Below are 19,469 nucleotides of genomic sequence, written 5' to 3'. Positions count from 1 at the left end.
TATTCCATTACATAATACACATTTAACATGTATTACAGAATTATTATTATTATTAATGGAAATTCTGTCATCATTCACAATCATGTTGTTCCAAACCCGTATGACTCTCTTTCTTCCATGCAACATGAAGTAAATATTAGACAGAGTAACTATTTACCTTAAGTGAATTTTTTTCCTCTATATGTTGAAAGTGAATGGTGACCGAGACTGTCAGTCCCTAACATTCTGTCTAACATATTTTGTGTTCCACATAATGCAAAGCGTCACACTGGTTTGGAACAACATGAGGGTAAGGAAATGATGACAGAATATTAAATTATGGCTGAGCTATCACTTTAAAGGTGTAGTTTACCCAAAATGAAAATTCTCTCATCATTTACTCACCCTCATGACATCCCAGATGTGTATGACTTTCTTTCTTCTGCAGAACACAAATGAAGATTTTTAGAACAATATTTTAGCTCTGTAGGCCAAAAGTGTTATGCTCCAAAAAGCACATAAAGGCAGCATAAAAGTAATCCATATGACTCCAATAGTTAAATCCATATCTTCTGAAGTGATATGATAGGTGTGGATGTGAAACAGATCAATATTTGTCATTTTTTGCTAGTAGACAGCAGGGGAAATATGCAGAGAATGTGAGTCACCAAAAACACAAGAAGAAGAATGTGAAGGTTTCTCTGTTTCTCATACACACCTATCATATCACTTCTGAAGATATTGATTTAACCACTGGAGTCTTATGGATTACTTTTATGCTGACTTATGTGATTTTGTTTAGCTTTAAAATGTTGTCACCCATTCAATTGCATTGTATGGACCTACAGAGCTGAGAAATTCTTCTAAAAATCTTCATTTGAGTTCAGTAGATGAAAGAAAGTCACACATATCTGGGGTGGCATGAGGGTGAGTAAATAATGAGAATTTTAATTTTTGGGTGAACTATCCCTTTAAGGGCTCTTGTCAGATCTGGATGAATTTGTCAATAAGAAGAGAGGTTTGGAAATATTTCTAGTAATTATTACCGTGAAAACGTGAAAATGTCCCACAAGGACATTATATATAATGCCGAAATATAAACCAAAGCAAGATCATGCTTTATTAATGCCTTCTTTCGCTATTTCATAGCTTTTAAAGTCCTGTGTGGATTCTTATTTCAGTGTAGTTACAGTTTTCAGAGTAGAAAGAATTTAGATCATTAGTTCTGTACAGCAGTACCACTGCTCTCTAAGTGCAGAGTACGCAGCCTGTGTAGGGCACCAACCCCGGTCGTGGAACACTCACTGTGTCTGAAACCGCCCCCTATCCACTATATAGTGCACTATTTCGAGTGTCCACCATTTTGTAGGATTGTCTGAATTCTGAGTGAGCCACTCGTTCCTTACTTTTGTTCTCTCATTATTACCCACAATGCACTCTAATTTCAATGTACACTCGACAGCGTTTAATTGCCCACAATCCGCCACGGGGAAGACGTACGAGCTGGGAGTTTACTGCTTCCTCCGCTCCTGCAATGTTTTCTTTCATGCTAAATGTATTAAATTACTTTTTGACAAATCATTACTTGATTAAAATAACATAATAACATACAGAGAGGCAAAACATACAGATACATTTTAAAATGTACTCTTTATTTGATCAAAATGTGTTTACTCTTTATATTAACACACAGTATATATTAAAAATGACAAACAGAAAGAAGATTTATTGTATTAATATATTATTTAATAAGAATAACAAGTAAGGCCCAAGTATTTAAAAGTTCATATGTGATGTTGTTTCTGTGACAGCCCCAGAGCGCCGATGCTCAGTGTATACGTCAGCGTCCGAATTCACTCATTTGAATTAGTGCACTAACTGCCATTCACTATATAGGAAATAGTGAACGAGTGAACGATTTCGGACACAGCAACTCTCTTTGCCATACAATCGCCTCGCTCCCACACATCTCTCAGGCGCGCCCTGCGCACCTCGCTGTGCACGCGCAGAAATGCTGTCTGTTCGCGCTCCAGATGTCTATCACGCGAACAGCAGAGCCAAGGCATTTATTTACACTTAACTTGGATGTTTAAATGGATTTATACAGTTAATCCGCCTGAAGTAGCTGCAATAGTTTCCAGTACCCCTGCGAGAGTGCATGGTAAATGCGTAAATACTGCTCATGACATACAGGACGTGGGACAAAGTGCACTGATATATTGCTGCACTGATTTAAAAATGTACACTTAAAAACTGATGTCATAAGAGCCCAGTTACAGAATCACTCTGAAAATGACCATCACATTACACAGAAAAGCCCGCGTTAGGATTAGAGCCTAAACTTACCTCAGCATGCTGCCTTAAGTTGAAGCTGTGATTTTAATCTTGAAATATCAGCTTGTCTTGGTGTTAAATGAAGGCAATGCATGACGAAACTATTCTTTTTTTCACTGTGCGGCACGAAGAAAGTGTTGCACTTTGAAGAGTTTGATGCTGCAGCAGTGATGACTTGAGTGACAGTCTGTGACAGCAGCACGCGCCTCTGTGTGAACTTCCGCTCTCGTAAAAGTCCCATTCAGTAATCTCTCAATAAATTACGCATTAATTAAAATTAAACCTAGTAATGTAATGACAGGAATGCCGCCCATTGAAAAGAAGTAAAAGTAAAAAAAATTCATTAGAAATTTACTTGAGTGAGAGTAAGAAGTACCCACTTTTAAACCAACTCTAAAAGTATTTTTTCCCAAAAAAATTACTCAAGTAAATGTAGCGGATTACTACCCACCTCTGGATACACTAAACGAGTCGCCACGTACTCAACCCATTCCACCAGCATGGTTGAGTATGGTTAGCTAACCGTGCCGAGACTTCCGGGCCAAAAATGGTTTATAATCGTGCCATGCCGAACCGTGCTCCAGTGGAAATGCTACTGTGACCGTACCGTGCTCAGAACCGTTCGGTCCAATGGTGGAAAAGCGGCTATAGATACTCAACATCTCAACCTCAATAATGGTGACAGTCAAAATCATTGCTGAATATCACCACACAGAAGGCGACTTACAGTAATGACAAAAACAACAACAACTGCATTAAATGAAAACAGCAAACAAATGACCTAAAACAGTAACTGCATAATTTATTGATTGCTGCGGTGCATACAGGGTACTCACAACCCCTTAACAAATCAGCAACATTGTTCAGATTGAAAGTGTTTGTCCAGATGTGTTTGTTAGGCTAGTTAAACCAACAGTTGAGGGAATATGGTTGGTTTAACGTGTGTTTGTGTTTAGATTCTAATTGTTTCTCATTTCCTTGTATCTGTGACTCAGAAATGCAAATCACTGCCTCAGTTTCATATGAGAACCTCACAGAGCATGTGCAGGGTAGTCAGTTGCTCTCAACCATTCTCTACATACAAAGGCTTGTTTGATGACACTGTAATGTTTGTTAGCCTAAACAGATGGTTAAACTTGCTGGCTGAACTGCAGTTGAAAGTCAAAGTAACTTAATGTATGATATTGAATTGAACCAACTCCAAAATTCTCATTAGCACAACAATTATTTGTTAAATGCTTGCAGTCTCCTTTCCTTGTCAAGTTGATGTCAGAAGAATGGTTCTACTCTCAGTGCTGTCCTAACTTAACTACCGGTAGTCCGAGTTAGATTAGGTCTCCATGCTCATTCACAGTCTGTAGATCATAAAATAAAGTCTGATGACCATTAAACCATACTGACCTTTATGTACACAGGTGTCTAACGTTGCAGCTCTTTAATTAATTCTTCATGTGTCCACATTATTTTAAGGTACATTTTCATTTTGAAAAGTGTTAAGCATTTATAACATGAGATAAAATGGCTTAATATTTGGCAACTTCTGCATGAAAGTCACCCTTTTTATGCATGTAGTTATAACCACATATCAATGATTTATAATGTGTTTGTAAATGACCCTTAGACAAGCTGTCAGTGTCCAAAAGAGAGTAGTGTCACTGCATTAACCGCTAGTTGTTCAGGTTCTGTACACACTACGTTGATTTAATACAAATGTAGTTGTTGCTACCTGGATTTTTGTAGAATTTTTGTAGTCACTCCCATAAAAAAAAACTGAGCTATTTATTTATTTTTATAGCACTTTTCACAACACACATTGTTTCAAAGCAGAGCACACATCATTTCAAAGAGCTATAGAAATGGTATGTGCACAGAACAGGATTAAGACATAGAGAAGAGTGACAATCGTATTTAGCTGCAGTGTGAACACAAAAGTGTGTTAGCTCAGTTAACTGATGAGCTGTCTTTCTGCTTGCACCTGCTGCATGCACAGATATATGATAACTGCAGTCTGAAAGCACATCAGCTGCAGACACTCATTCATCTTCAGTCTTCAGAGCAAATCAATGTGTTCATCTATGCAGTGGTTCTCTCAACATCTACCAAATTACCTCTTCCAATCTGAAAGAATTAAACCCACTTGGAACTGTCAGGAAATCATACAAACAACGTGATATGGGTCAGTTAGTGTCCCTGTTGTGCAAGAATGTACATTAGCACATGCAATCATGTCATTTGCTCAAGTAATAGCAATCAAGCATCCATATACTCTATTTAGACTCATGTCAGATATTGAATATCATTATTTTTCAAACTAGCTCTGATATGTTTGACCTAAAACCCAGACTATTACTGACCTAATGTCATCCAGAGGCGTTTGTGATGTCTGGGCCAATTCTGTTTGCAAACAGACAGACAGTTTATAAAGTGTTTTCTGGCACTATTTGACCCTTCGCTAATATCCACCCACCTTGGTTACTGTTGCACGCTCAGACGAGCTTTACAGAACATCCTATGAATCTGAGATTTCAGTAAACAGTGCTTTTTTCAGTAAAATGTTATCATAAAGTGGTAAACATTCAATGAATATTAAGTGGGCTGGAATGATGTGAGATTGCAAAGTATTTTTTCAGTATTGATTTAATATCTCCACAACTGTGACCTGAATCATTGGGTCCAATTTTAAGAGTGCTAGCGTTAAGCACAGCGCTATGCCATAAGTCATAATCGCAAAGTCAGTGAATTATTGGGAATGTAAGTATTATTAATCACTTTCATCTACTGACACACAAATCATGGCTAGTATTAACAGTGATTGTATCGGCACACACTTCACTTATTTTTTATTAAAAAAAAATTCATTCATGTATTCAAACATGAAAAAAAAAAAATCTACCAAAAATATTTCTAAATTCAAATTACACTTTAAACTATACAAAAATATAATCAAAATAACAAAGTGGTACAAAAATCCCAACAAATCCAGACATTTTAGTCTTTCCTTCTTCCACCGGCCCCTTTTGCAGTGACTTAAAAATCAATCTCAACAACAGGTGGGAAATTACTAGTATGCTACAAATTAAATCATAAATACAATTGTAAATTTACAATATTAATAATAATACATATAAACATAACAATAAAAATAATAATAATAATAATTGAAAAAATAAACCATGACCTCTTATTGAAGTGCCACTTCATTAACATACAATACACCCACAGTTTGCATGCCTACACCCACAATAGTGCAAACACTCCCACCCACGCCCATTTGCCCTTTGCGCTGGCACGAAAATTGTACTTCGAATTTAGCGCATAGCGCTGCGCTTTGCGCACTCACAAAAATCGAGCCCAATATGTAAATATCTAAATGTTAAAGGAATAGTTTAATAAAAAAAATATATATTTCTCTTATCATTTACCCACTCTCATGCCGATTGATCGTGTGAAATGCGTTTGTGTATGAATATATTGTGTATGAATTTCTTACTTCTGTGTAACATGAACAAATAGTTTTTTAAAGGAGATATGAGTGGTTTAATCCATATCTTCTGAAAAAAATAAATATATTATTGGTTTTGGGTGAGTGAATCTGCACTTCCTTTACAGATGACTGTACTGTATTAAACTGGTTATAAAGCTGAATATAATGCATAATACTGCTAAGGGTCCTGATATTTGATAGTCTGGTTAATGCCAAATGTAATTTCACCTGTAAATTACATTAAATAAATTACATAAAAAAACATTATTTTTTCTGTTCCATTAAAAATGTATTTTCAAATATATATATTTCCATGAATAGAAACATGTAATCAGTGACAATACTTTTTTAAACTTACAATTTTAATTTAAAATACTTACAGTATGTAATCAGTGACAAACAAGCATATGTTAAGTACTGTATAACATAATTATGTGTTTTTTCAGCTGATCAGAATTATTAATATTCTGATGACACCATAGCTGTCTTCTGGGCTGATTTTTAGTCCAACTCCATCCCCAATTAATCGTTTTACTCTTTAATGAGCAGTACTTTTTGTTTAAGTAAAGGTAAGGAACTGTTTTGCATGTGTTTTGAAAGTAATAATAATAATAATTCAATTTAAATTTTAAAATCACATTTTAATAAAATACAGGAAATTTTTTTTTTGTTTTTTATCCGATTAATCGAATTATCAAAGATTAATCGTTTATAAAAACAAAAAAAAAACGTTAGTTGCAGCCCTATTACATACAACTTAAAATATAATGTAATCTAATTACAACACTTGATTTTTGTAATCCAATTACATTTCCAAGTTACATGTAATCCGTTGCTTCCTAATACAGGGATTGAGGTAGAGTTGGTGATAAACATTTTAAAGTCTGAGCTGAGCAAAAGGTCCATTGAGTCACATCATAGAACTGACATCTATAAATTGTCATAGAAGTAAACATTCACACATATCTACATTTTAATAAATGTTTCCCAACTTTTGTCTTGCAGAGGTTGTTCAGCTCAGTCTAGCCGATGATAAGCGGGTGAGCATTACCACTGTGACTGTTGGTCTGAGCGCAGTGCTGTCTTGTGCCATTCAGGGAACCCTGCGACCACCTATCATCTGGAAGAGAAACGGCATCATCCTCAACTTCCTTGACTTGGAGGACATTAATGTAAGTACTTCTAAAACAATTATTTTTTTACAGAACACTGTAATAGTGAGCATTAACGTTTAGAAAAAATACATAGTTATAAATCTCACAATCTCAAAAATAATGTGTGGCTACACAGAATATGCTATAATATTCAAAATAATGTGCAAATACTCTTAGGGCTCTATTTACGTACCTGCACAGTGCTATGCGCTATGACCATGTGCTGCATCTTATTAAATTTTATTAAATTATTACATTTTCGTAAGAGGACTAAATCCAAGTACAATTTTCATGCCAGTGCATAGCGCAACTGGTCATGGGTGGGAGTGTTTGCACTATCTGTGGGTTAAATGTACTAGGGATGTGCAGCAAAGCCATTATCTGTATCTGTTACTATGACAAAATTATCTGTAACTGTATATGTATTCAGATAGAATCAGATGTGGGCATGGTTTAAACTGGAAGAGGGTCAAAACTAATTTTAAAATGTAACTCTCTTACATTTAGGCTATAGCTTCTGTATATAAAGTATGCCTCGGATGGGCCTATTTAAATATTATTATTATTAGTAGGAGTAGTTGTAGTAGTATTAATATAATAAAATGATAATAATAATAATAATAATAATAATTATTATTATTATTATTATTATTATTATTATTTAATTATATTATTGATATATTCTTTATTTTTTCTCACCAAATGAAGCTGAATATGTAGGCTACATTAACTGTGGAATATGAGAAACAGTGGTTTCTCCTGGTATTTCAGACATTAATATCTGCTAAAACAACATTTTTGTTTATGTCTGTGCAGTGTGCAAGTATAAAAAATATTATTCTGGAGGCACAAAGTGTCAAGCAGTTGTGAAATGTCAAGAACACATTTTGCAGCGAACAGGGTTGGGGAGTAACGGAATACATGTAACAGGATTACGTATTAAAAATACAAAATATAAGTAACTGTATTCCACTACAGTTACAATTTAAATCATTGGTATTTAGAATACAGTTACATTCAAAAAGTATTTTGATTACTGAAGAGATTACTTTGCATTTTACTGTCATTTGTTTCATTTAATATTTAGTCCTTTCAGATGGAAAACATTTATACATATAAATGATGTGATCCAAAGTGCATTTGAACAGCAGTGAAACACTTTCTTATGATGTGTTACATTCATACAAGCAGACAGAGAAGTAAGTTTGAAGTAAGTTTGGAGCAGAAGAAATAGAAATAAACCTTGTGTAAATTGTCAGCTTTATGCTAAGTTAAAATGCTATTTCTAGCCATTTTACATGCACGTTACCAGACGCGATCATATTTTTTTATCAAGTAAATTCATGTTAGATCATAATTTCTTTTTTTCTAGTAAGACCTTTGATATTAGGGCAAAAATCTTATTCTTGATAATAATTTTTTTATTGTTTTCCTGTAAAAATATCTAAAAATCCTTAAAACATGCTCAGTTAGATTTATCTTGTTTTAGAAACAACACTGCATAAGATATTTAGGTTTTTCAGAGAATGTATTTTTAACGTGTATTTTGTCTTACTGTACTGACAGAGTTTTTATAGTCAAAACAAGTGAAAAAATCTACCAGTGCTGAAGAAGTAATCCAAAGTATTTAGAATACGTTACTGACCTTGAGTAATCAAACAGAATACATTACAAATTACATTTTACAGCATGTATTCTGTAATCTGTAGTGGAATACATTTCAAAAGTAACCCTCCCAAACCTGGCAGTGAATATTAAAATAAATGAGAATAAATGTATATAGCCTACAAACTGAAAGCACTGTAAATCTCTATCAGAAAGTTTTATGATACACTTGAGGCTTATTTTGTGTTCACATATTTTTGTGGAGGACATAATTACTTAGTTAAATTACATGTTCAGAATTAGTGAAATGCAGTGGAATAAATTGCAACATCGAGCCAAAAAAATTTGCATGTTTTTTGGGTTTATTTTTTTTATTCTCCGTGTGCAGAAATATTCTGAATAGATTTACACTCTATGAAGTATTTAAACATTTATGGAGCATTTAAACATTTATGGAATAATGGATAACCAGATAATTACCTTAATGTGGATATACAGTAAATATACATTAAAAATCATCACTTCTTTGGTCAGGAATTAAACATCGTGCTTAGGTTGTTTATATAAATCCTTACATGTGAATTGTGTGAAATATTTGTTGTTAATGTGATCAGACATTTCAAACAGACATTTCAAGAAGTGGAAAATGTGTATGATATAGTTGATACTCTTTACAAGCTTGTGAGAATGTGGCCGTCCGATCTGAACTTAAAATCACCATGCGCATTTAGGTTTACACTGTAGTAATATTGGCTTCACAGACTCATCATTGGTATGTAATTTTCTATATGTTTATTTAAAATATCGCTTTATGCCTGTGCTCGTTAGCTGATCAGTGTTCCAAATATTTTTTCTATTATTTGGATGAATTCGTTATTTGTTCTGAAGTCATTATTCGTATATAAGATATTCGGCTTCGGGCACATCCCTAATATGTGCAAACTTTGGGTGTATATTTGAGAAATCTATCAAACTAATGTGCCGCAAAATCGAATTTGCTATTTTTGTGTGAAATTGGTCATTGCAATTTAGGCATCTAAGAACCACGTCTTTTCTCAGCACAAAATCTAAGCTCAGTCTCTGCATCTGCAGTTTTGCAGGGGTTTCCACCATAATTTTGGAGCCAACATCCAATTAGTCCTGACAAACACAGCCTTCTTCACACATATAAAAAAAGTGTGTCACAGAGGTATATCTGACATTTAAGAAGGAGGCAGTTACTGTGCAAAAGAACGAAAGACACACATGGTCTATATTTCCAATATTCAATAAAGCAAGAAAACAAGAGCAAGAGTGCTGTTGTTCCCTGCTGTTGCTCACTGGAACAACAGCACAATTGGGAGTGTGTTATTACTTTTGTACAAAACAAAAAAAATGCTCTTGTGTATGGAACTACTTTCTTATGCCACATATCAGAATCTGCCACTGCTAGATTTGTACTTTTTGATTTTGTAGATTACTAATTTGAAAAAGTCTTTTTAGAACTAATAATGATGGCTTGGGCTGTTTCTAACAAGTTATTGGGGTAACAACGACGTGTGTGTGTGTGTGCATGTGTGCATGTGTGTGTGTGTGTGTGCGTGTGAGAGAGAGAGAGAGAGAGAGAGAGCGAGAGATTACGCATGTGTGTTTACCTGCTTCTTTTGCAACTCTCAAGTAGTGATCAACGTTAATGTTGAAGTTGTTAATTTAACTCTATTCCTCAGCTGTAGTTTGGTAGTAATCTGCTTCAAGCGATCATGGAGTTATGCTGCCTTCACATGCTATTGGAATTATCCTACAGGTACGTCAGTCACACTCAAATGTTTTGTTGTCGGGAAGAATAAGAAAAATGAAGGATGCCAGGTTCATAATTGTCGCATATTTTTTGGGGAACTCTTATTTTGACACCGCAATATATGTTAATCAGCCTGCTAAAGATATTGGAATTTTGGTCAAATAGATGCTATTTTCTCTGTGTAATTTTTTTTTTTTTTAATATGCAACAAAGGTTACTGATATGCATTTACAGTTGACCTTCTGTTTATTGTAGTCTAGTGTAATAGCTTTGGGAGACCACAAGGAGGTGATGCGGGTTGCTGGTCGGACAAGACACATGTACTGTATCACACACAGGACGCGCCAATGCAGTGAAGGTGGTAGTCTAAAGTTGTGAATCTAGTCACCAAACAAACAAAAGTTACAAAGGTTTTTGGACCTCTTCAAGAATTAACAATGTTACATTAAAGAATTTGAGTGCATGAAACTGGTGTAACAGCGCAAACTGAATGATCAGAAATGATGATGTTTATTATAAAAAATTCTCTGTATTTCACCTTGAAGAGGTTTTATTCAAGCTATTACACCACAAAAAACATACTTGAGACTATGCGAGTTGTGCTCCGTGGCAATGCAGAAATTTGAGCAGCCTCCGATGACATAGCTGGGAGCCGCAGACACGAGCGGTGGTGGCGATGTGCTTACCTTCATTGAAAATATTTGTTTCTAATTTTAAAACATGCCCTGTCATCCGCCAGACGCGTCTGGTGTTCGACCCTTTAAGTTACCCTACCACTCAAAAAATGCGGATGTGGATTGATAATCATCGGAAAAATGTTCTGATTACTGTTGCATGAAAAAGGCATTGATCCTAAGCCTAGTTTCTCAGCTGTAGTGTAGAAGTAATCCAAGTGATTATAGAGTGAGATGCCGATTATTTAAGTGAAACTCACTCTAAACTCTCTAAACGACAACTCAACTCACTCATAACACATAAAAGTATTTTGCCGCTACCTGCTGGCTTGAAGTTGTACTGAGTAATTTTTTACACATAAAGACATGAATAGCACTTTTTAGAAATATGTATAAAATTATATACACACACATAAGTCATGGAGACTCCAGTCATGTCAATAGTTCAATAAAAGCTGTTTAATTTTACATTGAGTGAGTCACCCCCTCATGGGATCTGCCATGTTGACAGCCAAGGGCGTAGGTTTGGCTTGAACATCGGGGTGTTGGGGGGAGTTACAGTGTGAAGAATTTACATGTTTCCACTGATCATGGAAAAAATATTGGGGGGGGGGGGGTTGTACTTGCTTGTTTTTATTATTGGGGGGGGGGGGCTACCTCCCCCCATCCCCCCTGGAATCTATGCCCCTGTTGACAGCACATGACAACCTGATGAGTTATTAAACAAACTTTGTGCATCTATATCAATAGATACCTACTGGTACTTTTAGGATGACTCAGAGCCAGCTAAAAGCTGTTTTAAACTGCACCTTTAAATCTTTAATGTCACAGGGATGAATCAAAATCCACACATCTAGGTCTCTACACTGCTCAAACACTTTAGTTAGGAATGCCATGAGCACAAGCAGAGTGATACAAACAGTAAAGAGTCCCAGTGCTGTTGAAGTCCTATATCAGCTGTTCTCACGCTGCTTTCAGCAGTCTCGGAGCAGTTCACGTGCATTGGGCATCATTCATGAAACTTTCGTAAATGCGTGTAAAGTGGACCTTCCCGAAAACTTTCCGCCGGATTCACAAACGCTTCGTAGTCGCCAGATTTTTTAGTAAAACATGTGCATGTTAGTGAATTTCAAACATCTGTAAATGGAGATTGCGTGCACGTTCATTCACAATTATCATAATCCGCGCCCATGAAAACGCCATATAAGGAAGGCATCAGACTCACTAGTAAAGGAGAATAGGAAGCTTTTAACATATATACGGACAGTAATAAAAGGTTTTCTTTTAATGGAGTGCATTCACATCTTCAAATTTTGACTTTTGACTTCAATTTTGGGCAAACACTCGCATGTTCATTCTAAAAAGAAAGTGAGGAACTTACAGGGATTGCATGCTTTTGCTGTTCTCAGAGGTTCTTTTGTGAATTAAACAGTCCAAGAGGTCAATAAAAATGGTTTGACATGAAGCTTTAGTGTAAAGAATTTTTGTCAAGAACTCCGGGCTGGGAACAGGGGCACAGGACCGACCGGACCAGGCAGGGAAGAACAGGACCAAAGCAGACAGGACTGACAGGATACATGAAACACGACTGATAACAAGACAAACTTATCTTGGACATCAAGAAATCAAGCGGGTTAACAGACAGGGCAGGTGTGACTAATGAAACAATAATGAGCAAACAAGGAGGTAGGGTATGACATCAGACAGAGAAACACGCAGTGATACAGAAACAATAACAAAGCTGCATGTTCTCACAAGACAGCAAACACCTGAATGACATGAGTGCACATCACCAAGACAATGAGGCGATATACTCTCACGCCAATTGGCAAACAAAATGAGAGGATGTGTAGCAACACTAAACAAAGCGATGCCACACATTCTCACACAAAACAAAACCTGAGCGTGCATCGCGAGGCAATCGCCACATGTTACACGCAACAGGTGACAAAACAAGACAGGACACTTGTGTGAGAGTTCTGCCACACACACACCCAATACCGAAGTGACCGAACCTCAGCACAACATGAAGACCTCTCGCGGCCCGGGCGCGCAGCGCAAAGTGCGCCCACGGCCACGAGAGACAGTCACAAAGACAGACATAAGTTATTGACTTTTTTATAACTTAACACTAAGTTATTAATGCATGCAGCCAGATGACACAAGAGCAATGCACCCACGTCAATAACAGACAGACGAGGAGCATGGATGTCCAGGTCCCTCCACAGACCGGAACTGAACTAGACAGGAATTCAGGACCCAGACACTATACTTCAGACATGAAACACAGACAGAAGAGTGCACGTCAGGGAATAAACAGAGACTGCGTGCTCACACAAAGACAGACATGTCTGTTGGCCCCCAAGGGACGCCACCGAAATGGGAACATTAACGGGAACATTATACAAAGACCAGACACACAGAATGAGAAATAACACAGACCAGAAAACACAGAGAGGGAGGGAAGGGAGGAAAACCAGGGAGGGAACTTAGAGATATGGGTTCTGGCAGTCTAGGAGGCAGCCTCAGGGCACCGGCAGCCGCTGGACAGGGACCAGAGTTCAGGGCAGCGGTAGCCGCTGGACAGGAGATAAGAGACGGCTCAGGGGGCGGAGCCGGGACAGGCTCAGGCACTGGCTGTGACAGGGGAACAGTCTTAGTGGCTGTGAGCATGGCAGTGACAGGGGAGCAGTCTCAGTGGCCATGAGCTCAGATGGTGATGAGGGAACGGCCTCCGTGGCCAGGAACACTGGCATTGGGATGGACGAGGCTTCAGACACTGGCTCTGGGATGGACATATCTTCAGACGCTGGCTCTAGGATGGACAAAGCTTCAAGAACTGGCTCGTTGACCGTGGCCATCATGGGTGTCTGAGGGGTAGGTGCCCTTCTCCTCTTCCTTCTCTGGTCATTGAGGGGCACAGCTACTGTAGCAGACTTAGTGGCTATGGATGCTGGCAACAACAGAGGAACAGCCATCGTGGCTATGGGTGCTGGTTGCAGCAGCAGGGGAACAGCCTTTGTGGCTGGAAAAATGGGCAGTGACTGAGAAGGTGCCCTTCTCCTCCTCCTTGTCTGGGTTCAGGAATGGCTGGGGGCTTTGCAGTCTATGACTGGAACGATGGAATGGCCAGTGTGGGAGAGCTGCCTGTACTGCGGAGTAATCCACTCCTTCCGATGATGAACATAGCCCACAAAATCCCAGAAGGGGATGGGCCCCAGCCCTTTCATCTCTCAGGTTCCTAGAGGGTCCTTAAGGCATCCGTTAAACAGATACCTAAGCTCGGCTTCAGTGTAATCCAACTTGTCCGCCACAATCAGGAACCTGGAGCTGAAGTCTCTGATGTCACCCTCTCCTTCCGGGACAGAGCAGAGTTGGGCGATCTGGGCCAATTGCCAGCTGCTGGTGGCCTCATGGGAGGGAGAGGGGAAAAGAAAAATGCCCATGGTGGCCTCTGCTGGGTTCTTTGGGTTCAGTTAGTAATGTCACAGGGTGGGGGCAGAGGTAAGGACCCAAACGCAGAGTTCAAAAAACGAAATACTTTACTAATAAAACAAACTCCCACGAGGGGGAACAAAAACATAAACAACCCCGAAGGGGGCAAAGGGAACTCTGGGCTGGGAACAGGGGCACAGGACCGACCGGACCAGGCAGGGAAGAACAGGACTGAAGCAGACAGTTTTGCAGTTTCAATTTTGCATGAAACATGACTGATAACAATACAAACTCACCATGGAAAGCAAACACGAGGAGTCTAATATAGGGAGAGAAATCAAGCGGGTTAACAGACAGAGCAGGTGTGGCTAATGAAACAATAATGAGCAAACAAGGAGGTGGGTATGACGTCAGACAGAGAAACACACGGCGAAACAGAAACAATAACAAAGCCGCATGTTCTCACAAGACAGCAAACACCCGAATGACATGAGCGCACATCACCAAGACAATGAGACGATATAATCTCATGCCAATTGACAAACAAGACGAGAGAATGCGTAGCAACAGTAAACAAAGCGATGCCACACATTCTCACACAAAACAAAACCTGAGTGATGCAAACACCACGAGATGCACGCAACAGACGACAAAACAAGACAGGACACTTGTGTGAGAGTTCGGCCACACATGCATCCCGATACCGAAGACCAAAGTGACTGAACCTCAGCACAATGTGAAGACCGCTCGTGGCCTGGGCACGCAGCATAAAGCACGCACAAGCGCGCACCTGCGGCCGCGAGAGACAGTCAAAAAGACAGACATAAGTTATTGACTTATGCATACAGGCAGATGACACAAGTGCAATGCACCCACATCAATAACAGACAGACGAGGAACATGGATGTCTGGGTCCCGACACAGACCGGAACTGAACTAGACAGGAAGTCAGGACCCAGACACCATACTCCAGACATGAAACAGACAGAAGAGCACACAGCAGGGAATAAAACAGAGACCGCACGCTCACACAAAGACAGACATGGGCGGATAATATCACGGTCCCATCAGACCAAAACCCAGACTGACTAAGTGATGGGAACAGTGACAGTAGCATGGTTATTTGCTTTCTGCATAAGGAACATGATCACATGGAAAGTCAGCATGCTGTTCCCGAGAGTTCCGTTACCATAGGATTGTCAACATTATGCTGATGCACCGACAAGCGCCATCTCCCATCAGACATTTTTTGTTTACCTTCCGTGTTGCATCAGCAGCGTGGGAGCCCCGGGTTTAGATCCCGCACTGAAACCAGGAAGTAATGGCCTTCGCAAAATCAGCGACAAGCGTGATTTGGAGGTTGCATTTTTCACTCTAACATTACACTTTTACTCCACTGATTGTTCGGTTTAGGTTTGGGGTTTGGGGTCCAGTTAATAAAATATGCATTCTTCTTCATTATATCACAGCCTGTACAGCTGAAAACAATTTAGCTTCGCAACTGGCTTTTGGTGCCCCTCCGTGGACATTACACCCAGACAATGTCCACATGCCCATTCACCCAACAGCACTTAGCGCTTTGGCCACTGGGGGCAGTTTCACATTTTGGCAAGCACAGACCGATTACAGCTACAGAAAAGTCAACCTACTGTTTCCTGTGCTATTTTACTGTGAGATCAGTCTGGCATGACATGATGCTTGCACAGTGTATTCAGGGTTATTCTGTAATATCAGCTTGCCATGCATGTAAAATTTCTTAGAACACCACCTCAAGGTGAGAAACCACCGCTGTACAAGATTTTCATTTTTGATGTAAAATAATTACATACTTTTGTTAATTGGGCAGCTGCTGAACATTTGATAATTATCCAGAACACAGGGCTCAGTTGGAGTCCAGTTGCATTGATTTTCAACAATTAATCAGTATGTTAGGGGAATAAAGCTCTTGCCAAAACAAATTATGAATGTTAATGTTCATTACTGGGACACATGCTCAATATTCAGAGGCACACTTTCTATTTACAATTGCTAAACATGGGTGCGTTTTCTGCACTTCATATTATGTTGTAATTGGAAATAGCATAATGATTTTGGTCTCAGGAACCATGCTGATTTCAAACACTGCAAATCATGTGAAGAAAACAATGGGGTTGAATGTAGACACACTGATGGTTGGAATGGTAGTGCTTAATGAGGTGTGTCACACTTGCGTTTATCTCACCTGCTCTCCTGACAGCATGGGGTTGTGTTTATCCACGCACTCATTACAGTACTCTAATTGCATGTTAATGAAGTGTTTGTTGATTGTGACAACACTGACCCAGTAAACATCAACGCACAGGTCAACAAGACTGTGTGCAACAGTAAACAGCTTAGCATAAATCTAAACTTTTAGCATAATAATCAGCTGTAGTAAAACACAGTCATGTCATTAATATTTGAGCGAACATTGTTTTGATGCATCACCTGCATTGCTGAAGATTTTTTTTTATTATTATTATTATTTGTTTTTTACAAATAACTCTGTTAATAATAACTAGTGCCTAATATACAGATTAGTATGGGTGTAAATATCAGCTCTGACAATTATTTGCTTCAATTAGATTACAAATGTTACCTGATGATTACAATGCATCATAAAATGTTAAATTTGGTCACGATTTAATTCGATCAGATTTGATTATTTTTGAACAACTCATAATTTAAAAAAAATATATATGCAGATTTTTTTTTTAAATGTAAGTTAGTTTATTAATTTAGACAGCACAGACATGCATCAGTCTTCTTGAGCACAGATGCATTTTGGACCAAGAAAGTTTGGCTTATATGTGTGGCTAAAAATGTAAAAAGTAAAATAACACTAATGTTACATCCATGTTCTCATTGTCTTCTATCTTGGGTAGCATAGTGTTAGTTTTTATGACCCTTGTGCCTACAGCAGAATCACAGCCGTTCTGATATATGTCCGTAACGGCACTCTTGTTTGTGTGATATTGCTTTATTATACAACAATTAGTTCTGGTCCTCGAATCTGATTAGATGATAGAAGATCCAAGAGTACTGATGTCACAGAACATCAGCACTCGGACACTTCACTGTTTTTATCACTCCGCTTGTGTTCGTGGCGTTCTAAACTAAAGTGTATGAGAGCAAGGTTGCTGCAGAGTTTTTAAAATCAAATTTAAGACTTTTTAAGACCTTTTTCAAGAACTGAACAAATAAAATTAATACCATATCCCCATACCAAAACAAACCAACACAATCTCAAAATAAATCATGAATCACAGACTCTTACTTAAACAGGCAGGGGCACACATTCAACATGTACTTAACATCGCTTAACAGTACAACAGGGTAGGATATATGCAAGTTTAAAATACTCAAGACAAGTTTTCCACATATATATCTCATTAAAATTCGTTTATGTAACATTAAATAAATAGATACAAATTAGAGGTTGACCGATATGCTGATTGTGGATTGTGCTGATTCGATAATGTGTTGAAATTATAATCTGCCTGTAGATTTTTTTTTAAAATTGGTAGCCTATATTAAATGTTCTTAGTCTTTTCTTCCTGTGATGGGGAGGGCCAGACAGAGGCTACAAGAGTCCAAATGTTTTTAAAAATTTAAATTAAATTCCAGATGCACTTTATGGTTTTGAGGGGGTTAGTATAAGTATATATAGAAATACACAATGAGACAAAAAAAGATATATATAAACATATGCACAAGTACACATACAAATCTGTTATAAACAGATGCAAGGTAATGTAATGCAGAAGAGGTAGGATATTTTGGATAAATATAAATAGACTGTGTATTGCACATAATTATTGCTCAATGGGGCAGTTTTAATTGTTCATGAGATGGATAGCCTGAGGAAAAAAACTGTTCCTGTGCCTGAGGGTTCTGGTGCTCAATGCTCTGTAGTGCCGTCCAGAAGGCAACAGTTCAAAAAGGTAGTGGGCTGGGTGAGTGGAGTCCAGATTGATTTTTCCAGCCCTTTTCCTCACTCTGGAAGTGTATAGTTATTGTAGGGAGGGCAGGGGGCAACCAATAATCCGCTCAGCAGTCCGAACTGTCCTTTGTAGACTTCTGACGTCCAATTTCATAGCTGAACCAAACCAGACAGTTGTTGAAGTGCAGAGGACAGACTCAATGACTGCTGAGTAGAACTGTATCAGCAGCGCCTCTGGCAGGATGAAATTCCTCAGCTGGCGAAGGAAGTACAACCTCTGCTGGGCCTTTTTCACAGAGTCAATGTGGGTCTCCATCTTCAGGTCCTGTGAGATGGTAGAGCCCAGGAACCTGAATGATCCCACTGCTGCCACAGTGCTGTTCAGGATGGTGAGAGGGGTCAATGTTGGGGTGTTCCACTTAAAGTCCACTATCATCTCCACTGTTTTGAGTGTGTTCATCTCCAGGTTGTTTTGACTGCACCAGTGAGCCAGCCGTTCAACCTCACTTCTGTATGCAGACTCATGTCATCTTGGATGAGGCCGATGACAGTAGTGTCGTCTGCAAACTTCAGGAGCTTAACAGAGGGGTCCTTGGCGAAGCAGTCATTGGTATACAGGGAAAAGAGTAGTGGGGACAGCACACATCCCTGGGGAGCACCAGTGCTGATTGTACAGGTGCTAGTAATGTTTTGTTTGTTTTGTTCACAATTCTTATGTTTTTTGTCTTGGATGTTGTCTGCCTTATTGTCTACGACAGACAAACACTTTTGGACATTGGTTCAGCAATCTCACACCGTAAACCGGACTTCACATTCCTCAATGCCGACCCGCTGTTTACAAACACGCAAGCGGAGCCCTTTGTCTGGGCAGCACGGCCGCGGAAACGCAGGAGGAAAAGGGGAAACAGAGCCGGCGTTCTCATCAGAGTAAGACGCCACGCAAATCGACCCCCGCTACCCAGTATTCTACTGGCAAATGTTCAGTCTCTGGATAACAAGCTCTGCGAGCTGAAAGCGCGGATCTCTTTCCAACGAGATACAAGGGACTGCTGCATTATCTGCCTAA

General features: G+C 38.7%; 1 protein-coding gene across 1 annotated transcript in view; it reads left to right on the top strand.

The window, feature by feature from the left end:
• Nucleotides 1-19,469, top strand: part of LOC127430651 (follistatin-related protein 4-like) — a 376,155-nt gene that overhangs the window by 314,894 nt on the left and 41,792 nt on the right. The window contains exon 7 of the mRNA XM_051680578.1: nucleotides 6,803-6,969. Within this exon, the coding sequence (XP_051536538.1) occupies nucleotides 6,803-6,969 (167 nt within the window). The remainder of the gene's footprint in view (nucleotides 1-6,802; nucleotides 6,970-19,469) is intronic.

Source organism: Myxocyprinus asiaticus, chromosome 40 (genome assembly GCF_019703515.2).
Source record: "Myxocyprinus asiaticus isolate MX2 ecotype Aquarium Trade chromosome 40, UBuf_Myxa_2, whole genome shotgun sequence".
NCBI lineage: Eukaryota > Metazoa > Chordata > Actinopteri > Cypriniformes > Catostomidae > Myxocyprinus > Myxocyprinus asiaticus.
The sequence above is the reverse complement of the archived record's forward strand: the minus strand, read 5'-3'. Positions and strand labels throughout refer to the sequence as shown.